General features: G+C 50.1%; 1 protein-coding gene across 7 annotated transcripts in view; it reads right to left on the bottom strand.

The window, feature by feature from the left end:
* Positions 1–14729, bottom strand: part of LOC139268782 (2-5A-dependent ribonuclease-like) — a 103009-nt gene that overhangs the window by 30335 nt on the left and 57945 nt on the right. Inside the window, exon 9 of one of the 7 annotated variants that reach the window (XM_070887471.1) lies at positions 444–1801. The exons of the other annotated variants lie outside the window; for them this stretch is intronic. Within the exon in view, the coding sequence (XP_070743572.1) occupies positions 1702–1801 (100 nt within the window). The 3' untranslated portion in view covers positions 444–1701. Of the gene's footprint in view, positions 1–443; positions 1802–14729 lie in introns of those variants that run through there. 7 annotated transcript variants of the gene reach the window in all.

Here is a 14729-nt window from a genome sequence, read left to right as displayed (position 1 = left end):
CAGAAACAGGAACATCTGCAGATATGAAGTCTCCAGTTTTGAGACCCACTGATTAACTGTCTAGTTGGTTGATCAGGAGAGAAGAAGAACATCTACGGCCATTACTCCCATCGAATGAGACATGGACACACTGAGGGACTGCCCATTACTCCCATCGAATGGGACACGGACACACTGAGGGACTGCCCATTACTCCCATCGAATGGGACACGGACACACTGAGGGACTGCCCATTACTCCCATCGAATGGGACACGGACACACTGAGGGACTGCCCATTACTCCCATCGAATGGGACACGGACACACTGAGAGACTGCCCATTACTCCCATCGAATGGGACACGGACACACTGAGGGACTGCCCATTACTCCCATCGAATGGGACACGGACACACTGAGGGACTGCCCATTACTCCCATTGAATGGGACACGGACACACTGAGGGACTGCCCAGTTTTGGGGTATAAAAAGAGCTACGAAAAGATACTTGGTCAGTTTCCAGTTAAAGAGCTACCTCTAGTCACCACCGAACCGACCACTTGTCGGTGTTAGTACGTGTGAGGTTATTGATGATTGCTTGAGCTTAAAGTCAAGAAATAGATCTGTGCATGCTCATTTATAATCCGGGATTACCCTGTGTAACAGTATTATTCAAGGCTAATTTATAATCCAGGATTAATGAGTGTAACAGTACTATTAGAGGCTTATTTATAATCCAGGATTACTGTGTGTAACACGACTATTAAAGGCTTACTTGTAACCTCTTGTTGATTTGAAGTAAAGAGAACTTATTCCAGAAATCTTTGTCTTGAGCTGTCTGTTCCGCGGGTCCGAACTCTATAAACTATTGGATGGGGTGAGGGGTAAATCCATACATTTTACAGTGGCTCACTGGGCAGTTAAGTGTCAAGTCCAGGAGGAGAAGTGCGAGCAGGAGTCTGGGGACATCGGAGTGGCCTATAAAGGCCCAGCAGTCGTTCAGGAGGTGGGAGTGCAAGCAGCATGAGTCCGGGGACGTTGGAGCGGCCTATAAAGGCCCAGCAGTCAGGAGTGCGAGCAGGAGTCCGGGGACGTTGGAGCGGCCTATAAAGGCCCAGCAGTCGTTCAGGAGGAGGAGTGCGAGCAGCAGGAGTCCGGGGTCGTTGGAGTGGCCTATAAAGGCCCAGCAGTCAGGAGTGCGAGCAGGAGTCCGGGGACGTCGGAGCAGCCCATAAAGGCCCAGCAGTCGTTCAGGAGGCGGGAGTGCGAGCAGCAGGAGTCCGGGGACGTTGGAGTGGCCTATAAAGGCCCAACAGTCGTCCAGGAGGCCTACCAGTGCAGCTGCAGCAGGGAGGCAAAAAAGTAGAAAGAAATCAAAAGGTGACGTCACAGCCAAGGGGTAAGTGATTGGCTGGTGATTGGTAAGTAGCTTTTCTTTTTTCTTTTCTATATCAGTAAGTAACCTTTAGCATTGTTGTTGCCAAATTAAGTTTATCTAAGGGTTAAGTCATGGCAGGAGAGCTCGGATACGTGGTGTGCTCCTCCTGTACTATGTGGGAAGTCAGGGATGCCTCCAGTGTCCCTGACGACTACGTGTGTGGGAAGTGTATCCTCCTCCAGCTCCTGACGGACCGCGTTGTGGAGCTGGAGCTGCAAGTGGATACACTCTGGAGCATCCACAATGCTGAGAATTATGTGAATAGCACATTTAGTGAGTTGGTCTTACCGCAGGTAAAGGGTCCACAGCCAGATAGGGAATGGAAGACCAGCAGGAAGAGCAGTGCAAGGAAGGTAAGTGCAGGGGTCCCCTGCGGTCATCCCCCTGCAAAACAGACACACCGCTTTGGGTACTGTTGAGGGGGATGACTCATCAGGGGAGAGCAGCAGCAGCCAAGTTCATGGTACCGTGGGTGGCTCTGCTTCACAGGAGGGCAGGAAAAAGAGGGTGAGAGCGAATGTGATAGGGGATTCAATTGTAAGGGGAATAGAGAGGCATTTCTGCGGCCGCAACCGAGACTCCAGGATGGTATGTTGCCTCCCTGGTGCAAGGGTCAAGGATGTCTTGGAGCGGGTGCAGGACATTCTGAAAAGGGAGGGTGAACAGCCAGTTGTCGTGGTGCATATAGGTACCAACGATATAGGTAAAAAACAGGATGAGGTCCTACGAGATGAATTTAGGGAGCTAGGAGTTAAATTAAAAAGTAGCACCTCAAAAGTAGTAATCTCAGGATTGCTACCAGTGCCATGTGCTCGTCAGAGTAGGAATCGCAGGATAGCTCAGATGAATACGTGGCTTGAGCAGTGGTGCGGAAGGGAGGGATTCAAATTCCTGGGGCATTGGAACTGGTTCTGGGGAAGGTGGGACCAGTACAAACCGGATGGTTTGCACCTGGGCAGGACTGGAACCAATGTCCGAGGGGGAGTGTTTGCTAGTGCTGTTGGGGAGGAGTTAAACTAATATGGCAGGGGGATGGGAACCTATGCAGGGAGACAGAGGGAAATAAAATGGAGTCAGAAGCAAAAGATAGAAAGGAGAATAGTAAAAATGGAGGACAGAGAAACCCAAGGCAAAAAACAAAAAGGGCCACATTACAGCAAAATTCTAAAGGGGCAAAGTGTGTTAAAAAAACAAGCCTGAAGGCTTTGTGCCTCAATGCGAGGAGTATTCGGAATAAGGTGGACGAATTAACTGCGCAGATAGCAGTTAATGGGTATGATGTAATTGGCATCACGGAGACATGGCTCCAGGGTGACCAAGGCTGGGAACTCAACGTCCTGGGGTATTCAACATTTAGGAAGAATAGACAGAAAGGAAAAGGAGGCGGTGTGGCATTGCTGGTCAAAGAGGAAATTAATGCAATAGTAAGAAAGGACATTAGCTTGGATGATGTGGAATCGGTATGGATGGAGCTGCGGAATACCAAAGGGCAGAAAACGCTAGTGGAAGTTGTGTACAGACCACCAAACAGTAGTAGTGAGGTTGGGGACAGCATCAAGGAAGAAATAAGGGATGTGTGCAATAAAGGTACAGCAGTTATCATGGGCGACTTTAATTTACATATTGATTGGGCGAATGAAACTGGTAGCAATGCGGTGGAGGAGGATTTCCTGGAGTGTATTAGGGATGGTTTTCTCGACCAATATGTCGAGGAACCAACGAGAAAGCTGGCCATCCTAGACTGGGTGATGTGTAATGAGAAAGGACTAATTAGCATCTTGTTGTGCGAGGCCCCTTGGGGAAGAGTGACCATAATATGGTAGAATTCTTCATTAAGATGGAGAGTGACACAGTTAATTCAGAAACTAGGGTCCTGAACTTAAGGAAAGGTAACTTCGACGGTATGAGGCGTGAATTGGCTAGAATAGACAGGCAAATGATACTTAAAGGGTTGATGGTGGATAAGCAACGGCAAACATTTAAAGATCACATGGATGAAATTCAGCAATTGTACATTCCTGTCTGGAGTAAAAATAAAACAGGGAAGGTCGCTCAACCATGGCTAACAAGGGAAATTAAGGATAGTGTTAAAGCCAAGGAAGAGGCATATAAATTGGCCAGAAAAAGCAGCAAACCTGAGGACTGGGAGAAATTTAGAATTCAACAGAGGAAGACTAAGGGTTTAATTAAGAGGGGGAAAATAGAGTACGAGAGGAAGCTTGCAGGGAACATAAAAACTGACTGCAAAAGCTTCTATAAATATGTGAAGAGAAAAAGATTAGTGAAGACAAACGTAGGTCCCTTGCAGTCGGATTCAGGTGAATTTATAATGGGGAACAAAGAAATGGCAGACCAATTGAACAAATATTTTGGTTCTGTCTTCACGAAGGAAGACACAAATAACCTTCCGATTGTACTAGGGGACAGCAGGTCTAATGAGAAGGAGGAACTGAAGGATATCCTCATTAGGTGGAAAATTGTGTTTGGGAAATTGATGGGATTGAAGGCCGATAAATTCCCGGGGCCTGATAGTCTGCATCCCAGAGTACTTAAGGAAGTGGCCCGAGAAACAATGGATGCATTGGTGATCATTTTCCAACAGTCTATCGATTCTGGATCAGTCCCTGTGGACTGGAGGGCAGCTAATGTAACACCACTTTTTAAAAAAGAAGGCAGAGAGAAAACAGGTAATTATAGACCGGTTAGCCTGACATCAGTAGTGGGGAAAATGTTGGAAACAATCATTAAGGATGAAATAGCAGCACATTTGGAAAGCAGTGACAGGATCGGACCGAATCAGCTTGGATTTATGACAGGGAAATCATGCTTGACGAATCTTCTGGAATTTTTTGAGGATGTAACTAGTAGAATGGACAAGGGAGAACCAGTGAATGTGGTGTATTTGGACTTTCAAAAGGCTTTTGACAAGGTCCCACACAAGAGATTAGTGTGCAAAATCAAAGCGCATGGTATTGGGAGTAATGCACTGACGTGGATAGAGAACTGGTTGGCAGACAGGAAGCAGAGAGTCGGAATAAATGGGTCCTTTTCGGAATGGGAGGCAGTGACTAGTGGAGTCCTGCAGGGCTCAGTGCTGGGACCCCAGTTCTTTACAATATACATTAACGATTTAGATGAAGGAATTGAGTGTAATATCTCCAAGTTTGCTGATGACACTAAACTGGGTGGCGGTGTGAGCTGTGAGGAGGACGCTAAGAGGCTTCAGGGTGATTCGGACAGGTTAGGAGAGTGGGCAAATGCATAGCAGATGCAGTGTAATGTGGATAAATGAGAGGTTATCCATTTTGGGGGCAAAAACACAAAGGCAGAATATTATCTGGATAGCGGCAGATTAGGAAAAGGGGAGGTGCAACAAGACCTGCGTGTAATGGTTCATCAATCACTGAAAGTGGGCATTGCAGGTAAATGGTATGTTGGCCTTCATAGCTAGGGGATTTGAGTATAGGAGCAGGGAGGTCCTACTGCAGTTGTACAGGGCTTTAGTGAGGCCTCACCTGGAATATTGTGTACAGTTTTGTCTCCTAATCTGAGGAAGGACATTCTTGCTATTGAGGGAGTGCAGCGAAGGTTCACCAGACTGATTCCAGGGATGGCTGGACTGTCATATGAGGAGAGACTGGATCAACTGGGCCTTTATTTTCTGGAGTTTAGAAGGATGAGAGGGGATCTCATAGAAACATATAAGATTCTGGCAGGACTGTACAGGTTAGATGCGGGAAGAATGTTCCCAATGTTGGGGAAGTCCAGAACCAGGGGACATAGTCTTATGATAAGGCGGAGGCCATTTAGGACTGAGATGAGGAGAAACTTCTTCATTCAGAGAGTTGTTAACCTGTGGAATTCCCTGCCGCAGAGAGTTGTTGATGCCAGTTCATTGGATATATTCAAGAGGGAGTTAGATATGGCCCTTACGGCTAAGGGGATCAAGGGATATGGAGAGAAAGCAGGAAAGGGGTGCTGAGGGAATGATCAGCCATGATCTTATTGAATGGTGGTGCAGGCTCAAAGGGCCGAATGGCTTACTCCTGCACCTATTTTCTATGTTTCTAAACACATGGTCACCATTATTAACACTAGCTTTTTTTATTCCAGACTTATTTAATTAACTGAATTTAAATTTCCCAGCCGCTGTGATGGGATTTGAACTCATGTCTGTGCATCATTGGTCCAGGTCTCTAGATTATTAGCCCAGTAACATTACCACTATGCTACTATGCTACCATTCCCCATTCCATGGGCTCTAACTTTGCTGGCAAGCCTATTATGTGGCACTTTATCAAACGCCTTTTGGAATACGTGAACCGCATTGCCCTCATCAACCCTCTCTGTTACCTCGTCAAATAACTCAATCAATTTAGTGAAACACAATTTGCCTTTAACAAATCCATGTTGGCTTTCCTTAATTAATCCTCCTCAGATAATGAAGCAGTCCGTGTCCGCATGCAGCAAGACCTGGACGACATTCAGGCTTGGGTTGATAAGTGGCAAGTAACATTCACGCCACACAAGTGCCAGGCAATGACCATTGTCCCAATAAGAGAGAATCTAATCACTGCCCCTTGACATTCAACGGCATTACCATAGCCGAACCCCCCACCACCAACATCCTGGGGGTCACCATTGACCAGAAACTTAACTGACCAGCCACATAAATACTGTGGTGACAAGAGCGGGTCAGAGGCTGGGTATTCTGCGGTGAGTGACTCACCTCCTGACTCCCCAAAGCCTTTTCATCATCTACAAGGCTCAAGTCAGGAGTGTGATGGAATACTCTCCACTTGCCTGGATGAGTTGCAGCTACAACAACACTGAAGAAGCTCGACACCATCCAGGACAAAGCAGCTCGCTTCATTGGTACCCCATCCACCACCTTCAACATTCACTCCCTCCACCACCGACACACCGTGGCTGCAGTGTGTACCATCTACAAGATGCACTGCAGGAGACACCGTGCTGTGGCCGCTCAATCCGCTGTGCTCGGCACCGGGGGTGCTCGGTGTGTGGGGGGGGCTCGATGCTGGGGGGCCTCTATGCCGGGGGTGGGGGGCGCTCAGAAACTGTGCTTGGTGCGGGGGTGGGCTCGATGCGGGGGGGGGGGGGGGGAGGTGGTGGGGCTCGGTACGGGGAGGGGCTCTCAGTGCGGCTCAGTGTGGGTGGGGCTCGGTACGGGGGGGGCTCTCGGTGTGGGAGGGGTTCAGTGCGGTGGGGGGCTCGGTGCAGGGGGGCGTTTGATGGAGGGGGGTTTCGGTGCGGGGGGTGCTCAGTGCGCCGGGGGTGGGGGGGTTCACTAGGTTGATTCTGGAGATGAGGGGGTTGTCTTATGAAGATAGGTTGAGTAAGTTGGTCCTATACTCATTGGAGTTCAGAAGAATGAGAGGTGATTTTATCGAAACATGTAAGATAATGAGGGGCCCGACAAGGTGGAGGCAGAGAGGACATTTCCACATAGGGGAAACTAAAACTAGGAGACATAGAATAAGAGGTCGTCCATTTTAAACTGAGATGAGGAGGAATTTCTTCTCTGACGGTTATAAATCTGTGGAATTCTCTGCCCCAGAGAGCTGTGGAGGCTGGGTCACTGAATATATTTAAGGCGGAGATTGACTGATTTTTGAACAATCAGAGAATAAAGGGTCATGGAAAGCGGGCAGGGAAGTGGAGCTGAGTCCATGATCAGGTCAGCCATGATCTTAGTGAATGGTGGAGCAGGTTCGAGAGGCAAAATGGTCTACTCCTGCTCCTATTTCTTATAATAAATGCTGGCCTAACCAGCAATGCCCACATTCCATGAATTAATAAAAAACCCATGGGCTGACAGTTCAGGAGAATAGGACACACTTTCCTCTTTCACGGAAACAGATTATCAGCTCATTATCACATTGTTGTTTGTGGGAGCTTGCTGTGCGCAAATTGGCTGCCACGTTTCCTACTATACAACAGTGACTACACTTCAAAAATTATTTAATTGGCTGTAAAGCACTTGTGACATCCTGAGGATGTGAAAGGCGCTATATAAATGCAAGTCTGTATTTTTCTTTCTTTCACCCAACCGTAATTTCCAAGGTCACGGGGAGTGAGCTGAACTTTCCCTGGTTTTATTTTCCTTCAAAATATCAAATACCTAGAATGAGAAAAGGCCTTTTACCCATTAGCTCATTGAATCCCCTCCCACATCCCATGTACACCCCACCCTATCATGGGCTCTACCACCCATTGAATCCCCTCCCACATCCCATGTACACCCCACCCTATCATGGACTCTACCACCCATTGAATCCCCTCCCACATCCCATGTACACCCCACCCTATCATGGGCTCTACCACCCATTGAATCCCCTCCCACATCCCATGTACACCCCACCCTATCATGGACTCTACCACCCATTGAATCCCCTCCCACATCCCATGTACACCCCACCCTATCATGGGCTCTACCACCCATTGAATCCCCTCCCACATCCCATGTACACCCCACCCTATCATGGACTCTACCACCCATTGAATCCCCTCCCACATCCCATGTACACCCCACCCTATCATGGACTCTACCACCCATTGAATCCCCTCCCACATCCCATGTACCCCCCCCCCACCCTATCATGGACTCTACCACCCATTGAATCCCCTCCTACACATGGTGCAGAATCTCTATGATCACAGACTCTATGGGGGATGAATTCGATAGGCCCTGCAAAGGGGCGCGAGAATCACGATGCGGGATTAACCCGCGCCAGTAGCTCCCGATGCAGGCAGCAGGCCAATGTTGTGCTGCCTGGTAACCTACATGATTGGTGCGTGCACCCAGCACTAACTGTGCTGTTGAGTGGCGACAGGCCTCAGCGGGGTTGTGTGAAGCTGGCTCTGTGCGGAGGGGATTCCTGTACGGGCTGCTCTTGCACAGTCTCCACATTGGCATTCTCATCTGACGTCCGGACACGCCATGGCACACCATCTTGCTATCCGGAGGAGGCGGGGATCCCCAATGGAGTGCTCTGTATGCGGGATTCCTCCCTCTATTTATTGGGGACTTGGCCTGGAGGGTGTTGCATGGAGCACTCCCGTGCAATAAGTTTTTAAGTCTGTTCACGGATTCCCAAGCTGCCTGCAATTTCTGCGGTCTGGAGGAGTCCGTGTTCCATGTTTTTATAGAATGTGTGAGGTTGCAGCCACTATTCCATTATTTGAAGGGGCTGCTCCTCAAATTCTGGTTGCACTTCAGTCCCACCCTCCTGATCTTTGGGCACCCTGTGCAGAGGGGAGCGGGCAGGTCGGAAGGCCTCCTCGTGGGACTGCTCCTGGGCAGGGCCAAGGGAGCCATCAGCCGGTCCAGGCAATGGGCAGTCGAGGGGGTCATTCAGCCCGACTGCCTGCCTCTCTTCCGTGGTTACATCCGAGCCAGGGTGTCCCTGGAGATGGAGCACACGGTGTCCACCGGTACACACGCGGCCTTCCGCGAGAGGTGGGCACCGGAGGAACTGGAGTGCATCATCACCCCGGCAATCCAATTTTAATTTGATTGAAGTTGAATGTCTAAAGTTGAATTTGTTTAAGTTTGTCGGTTTTAGTGCTCCCTTTAATCAGGGGGCACTTGTTCAACAACAAAATAGTTGTGTGAGGCTGGCACCAGTTAAATCTGGCCTGCACCTCTTAATGGACAGGTGAAATGTGTCTGGAGCAGGTGCTGGAAGTGGCTGTGGAAGACATTCTGACCTGGACCAAGACGTACTGATGACACAACAGGGGAGAGAGCCGGCTCCAAGATCCTCCAGCGCTGCACTGGAGGCCTTGGGGGAGGAGGTGCAGAGGGGGAGAGATGTTCTCTACCCACAGGGGGTGAGGAGGCTTCACCAGACAAACGTTTCGAAGGCAGTGAGACCAGAACCCGACGACTTGGATGCAGTGCTGCAAGAAATTCAAATACCTCACAAGAGTGGTCAAGGTCGGTGAATTTATCTTCAAATGCCATGTCCCACCAACTGTACCACTAGCCTCACACACTGCTCAATGCATCACACCCCCATCACCCACCTACCAACAATCTCTAGCAATCAGGACTCATACACAAGAACATAAGGAATAGGAGCAGGAGTGGACCATACGGCCCCTCGAGCTGGTCCACCATTCAATAAGATCATGGCTGATCTGATCTTGGCCTCAACTCCACTTCCCCGCCCGCTCCCCATAACCTGGGACTCCCCTGTAGTTCAAGAATCTGTCTATCTCAGCCTTGAATATATTCAATGCCCCAGCCTCCACAACTCTCTGGAGCAGAGAATTCCAAAGATTCATGATCTGCTGAGAGAAGAAATTCCTCTTCATCTCCATCTTAAATGGATGACTCCTTATTCTGAGATTATGCCCCCTAGTTCCAGATTCCCCCACGAGGGGAAACATCCACATTCACAGCTTCACCTCACCCTCACACACTTAGATTCTGCTACAAGCCTCACATCCACATCTCACAGCTTGCACACACTGCCAGCTATTCAACCATGACAGGCGCATCACCCAAACACATGGCACCACACTCACCGATACATTTCCCTCTCTTGCAGGGCAAGGTGGCCCAGAACCCGAGGCATCAGGAGCTCAATGGCGGGGGGCAGGCGCGCCCGGATGTTCTTACCCCCGTGGAGCAGACAGTGCTCGCCATCATTGGAGCGCCCATCGCTGAGCCCGTGGCCAGTGGCGGGGCGGAACCATAGAAGATGATGGTATGGCTATACCTAATCCTCCTTCCATGTGCTACTCAGGAAGGGGTGCGATTGGGACGCCCAGGAACGCGCCTTCAATAAGGCACGCAACCTTCTGTGTTCCAACAGTGTTTTGACTTTCTTTGACCCAGGTAAAAAGCTAGTTCTCACGTGCGATGCGTCAGCGTATGGGGTCGGGTGCGTTTTGCAACATGTCAATAGTGCGGGCAAATTACAACCCATAGCTTATGCCTCCAGGTCACTTTCGCAGGCGGAGCGCGGGTACGGAATGGTAGAGAAGGAGGCGCTTGCGTGCGTGTATGGTGTCAAAAAGATGCACCAATACCTTTTCGGGACCAAGTTCACGTTAGAAACTGACCACAAGCCCCTTACGTCCCTACTATCCGAGAGCAAGGCAATAAACGCCAACGCCTCGGCGCGAATTCAACGGTGGGCACTCATGCTGGCGTCCTACGACTATACCATAAGGCACAGACCAGGCACAGACAACTGTGCCGACGCGCTCAGCAGGCTACCCCTGGCGACCACGGAAGGGTCTGACGAACAGAACTGTGAGATAGTCATGGCAATCAATGCCTTTGAGTCCACAGGTTCGCCCATGACGGCTCGCCAAATCAGAGCCTGGACGGCCAGCGACCCCACGTTATCCTTCGTAAAAAGATGTGTCCTAATCGGTGACTGGGCAGAGGCTAGCGATGCCTGCCCCGAGGAATTAAAACCCTTTCACAGGCGCATGCATGAGCTATCACTACAAGCAGACTGCCTGATGTGGGACAGCCGAGTAGTCATGCCTCTGTGAGGCAAAGAGGCATTTGTCCGGGAGCTCCACCGCGAGCACCCAGGGATCGTTCTCATGAAGGCCATAGCCAGATCCCACATCTGGTGGCCTGATATTGACGTGGACTTGGAGCTCTGCGTCCGAAGGTGCATCATTTGTGCCCAACTCAGCAATGCCCCCAGGGAGGCTCCCCTGAGCCCCTGGCCCTGGCCTATCAAACCGTGGTCGCGGGTGCACGTAGACTATGCGGGCCCATTCATGGGCAAAATGTTCCTCGTAGTTGTAGATGCATTTTCAAAGTGGATCGAATGCACCATTTTAAACTCGAGCAGAACCTCCACCACTGTGGAGAGCCTCGCAACCATGTTTGCAACACACGGAATCCATGACATATTGGTCAGTGACAATGGTCCGTGCTTCACCAGCGCAGAATTCCAAGACTTTATAACTGACCATGGCATAAATCACGTCAAGACGGCACCGTTCAAGCCGGCCTCCAATGGCTAGGCGGAGAGAGCAGTGCAAATCATTAAACAAGGCATGCTTAAAATCCAAGGTCCCACGCTGCAGGGTCGCCTGTCGCGACTGCTACTGGCATACAGATCTTGTCCGCACTCACTGACTGGGATCCCCCCCGCGCAACTGTTGATAAAAAGGACTTTAAAATCAAGGCTCTCATTAATCCTCCCAGACATGCACAAAATCGTTGAGGCAAAGCGCCGTAAGCTGACTGAGTACCATGACAGAAATTCGAGGGGGAGATGGAATGAGATAGGGGACAAAGTGTTTGTACTAAACTATGGCAGGGGTCCCAAATGGGTTGCAGGGACAGTAACGGGCAAGGAAGGAAACAGGTTACTGGTAGTACAAATGGACAATGGCAAAACCTGCCGGAGGCATGTAGACCAAGTCAAAAGCAGATTTACCAACAACACTGCGGAACCAGAGGCAGACTACAATGTGGAACTCGCACCACACCTGGTGGACAGACAGAGGGAACAACCTGAGGAAAGGGCAATCCCAACAGACAGCCCAGGCGAGTCAACAACAATCACACCAATCGAAACAGACAGCCCAGGCGAGTCAACAACAATCGCACCAATCCCAACAGACAGCCCAGGCGAGTCAACAACAATCACACCAATCGAAACAGACAGCCCAGGCGAGTCAACAACAATCGCACCAATCCCAACAGACAGCCCAGGCGAGTCAACAACAATCACACCAATCGAAACAGACAGCCCAGGCGAGATACCAGCAACCACACCCAAAGAAAAACAGACACCAAGGCAAACAACTGAACCACAACTCAGACGCTCCACGCGAGAGCATAGACCACCTGAGAGACTGAACCTATAAAGACAATAAGACGTTGGGGGAGGGTGATGTCATGTATCTTACATTTTTATATATAACTGTATCCTAACATGCTATACATGACTGTAATAAGATATGACCTGTAACCACCAGCATACCTTACCACCAGGGGTGCACTTGTAAGAGACAGGTATATAAGGACAGGTCTCAGGTAAGTGCAGCATTCCAGAGCTGTTGAAATAAAGGTGCAGGTCCAGAGTGACCTTGACTTCACTACATGCCTCGTGTGAATCTGTACTGAGGGGACAGGACTTTACACTAATGGACTAACTTGCAGAAAGCATTTGGACCAAACCAAACTGCGATTCACAAACAGCCACGCGCAACCTGAAGATGACTTCACCAACTTCGAACCGCCAACACACACACAAGTGGCAGCCAACATCACGGTCAACCATGAAGCTGAACTCACCCACCCCAGCAGCCCGGCAAGGCCAGCTGCCCAGCAAAGAACCAACCAACTCACCCACAGCTGCATTTGTACCGAGACGATCGACAAAGGAGCAAAAAGCCCCAGATCGTCACACCCTGTAAATAAGTGTACTATTGACTTTGGGAGGGAGTGATGTCATGTATGCAACTCTAGGCAACCTGTATCATACTGCCACCAGAGGGCATACCTGTTGGAGTCCCAAGGGATCCCAGCATCCCTTGGGAGCATTGTATATAAGCAGGCCTCCCATGCTGTACCAGTACTCTGGAGTTTAATTAAAGGAGCTAAGGTCACAGTTACTCATTGTCTACAATACTCAGTTGCATTACTTTATTTTGAGCCTAACAGCCTCCATAACCAGGTCAAAGGTCAGGGGCAGTAGGACAGTGAGGTCAGGGCGAGTAGGTCAGTGAGGTCCAATAGGAAGGAGCCATGTTTCCTGGTCCTTATTGGGGGACCAGTAGGAAAGAGCAATGTTTCCTGGTCCCTATTGGGGGACCAATAGGAAGGAGCCATATTTCCTGGTCTCTATTGGGGGATCAATAGGAAGGAGCCATGTTTCCTGGGCCCTATTGGAGTCCATGGTAGACGTGGAGTGCAGACCCTTCCTGTTGTAAATGTGGGATCGTCGGCACCTGATCCCAATAAAAACACCCTGACCTGGAGCGGGGCCATGGAAGGGGAAGGGGAAGGAGAGGGGAAGGGATTCGAAGATGTCCTGTGCGGACAAGATGGGGCAGTGGATCAGATCCTGTCCTGTCGCTCCAGCTCACACTGATGGGGTGAGGATCTCCTCCCTCTGCTGAGCCTTCATGAAATGAACTTTGTGTCCAAACCGGTCCCCACTGAGAATAGGCCCACAGCACAGAACGGCCCTTAATTGGGCAATAAACAGCCAGTGTACTGAGAGAGGCCAAGGGATGGTCACTGTGGGGAATGGGGCCTTACTCCAGAAGGCATGCTCTGGGGTCAAGGGTTAACATCCATTGGTGGGGCAGAGCACAGGGAGGTTTACTTTGCATTTGTGTGCTGCACCTGGGAGTCTGTGGGGGAGGGACAGGGAGACAGAGCGAGAGAGAGAGAGAGAGTGCAAGAGAGAGTGAGAGACGTGGAGGCAGTGAGACAGAGAGGGAGGGAGACAGAGTGAGAGTGAGTGCGAGAGGATGTGAGAGAGAGACACAAAGCGAGAGAGACAGAGTGACAGAGAGAGAGAGAGAGTCAGGGACAAAGAGAGAGACAGACAGAGTGATAGAGACCGAGAGAGAATGAGAGCTGTGGAGGCTTTAAGACAGAGAGGGAGAGACAGAGAGATAGACAGTGAGAGGCTGTGAACCAGAGACAGAGAGGGGTAGAGGGAGGCTGTGAAACAGAGGGAAATGAAGACTGAGCGAGAGGGAGAGCATAACAGAGAGCGAGAGGTGGAGGCTGAGAGACAGAGAGTGACAGCGACAGATTCATACGGAGAGATGGAGTAGGTGAGACAGAGAGGGAGCGAGGGAGAGGGCAAGAGCTAGAGAAGAAGAGGAATTGAAATGTGCTGATGTGGCTTTCTCTGGGTGAAGACATTTACATACTGAGGGATGGGCAGTGAGACTCTCTCAGGCTGCAGGTTTATAAAGCAGGGCCCAGTGAAGGGCAGTTTATCAGTAAGCAGGCACAGGGACAGGAGCAGACACCATGATTTCACCCATCCAGCTGATCTGGCCTCTGGCATTCTGCGACGCAGGTACCAATCTCTCTCCTTCCACGTTTAATATCTCCCTGCTGTCGATTTCTGTCCAACTCTACTGACCAGTGATTGAAGGGCAAATGCTGACACTAGAGGAGAGCTCAGTGTCTCGAGCAATCTCTCATTTTACAGCGTCTTTCTGTGACAGTGCTTACTTCACTTTCTTTCCCCATTTCCCCCTCAGGTATCAGTGGGGACATCATCATGACCCAATCTCCCCCGGTGCTGTCAGTGAGTGAGGGACAGACTGCAACCATCAC

Source organism: Pristiophorus japonicus, chromosome 8 (assembly GCF_044704955.1).
Source record: "Pristiophorus japonicus isolate sPriJap1 chromosome 8, sPriJap1.hap1, whole genome shotgun sequence".
NCBI classification, from domain to species: domain Eukaryota; kingdom Metazoa; phylum Chordata; class Chondrichthyes; family Pristiophoridae; genus Pristiophorus; species Pristiophorus japonicus.
Note: the sequence above shows the minus strand (reverse complement) of the source record. Positions and strands in the feature narration are given on the sequence as shown.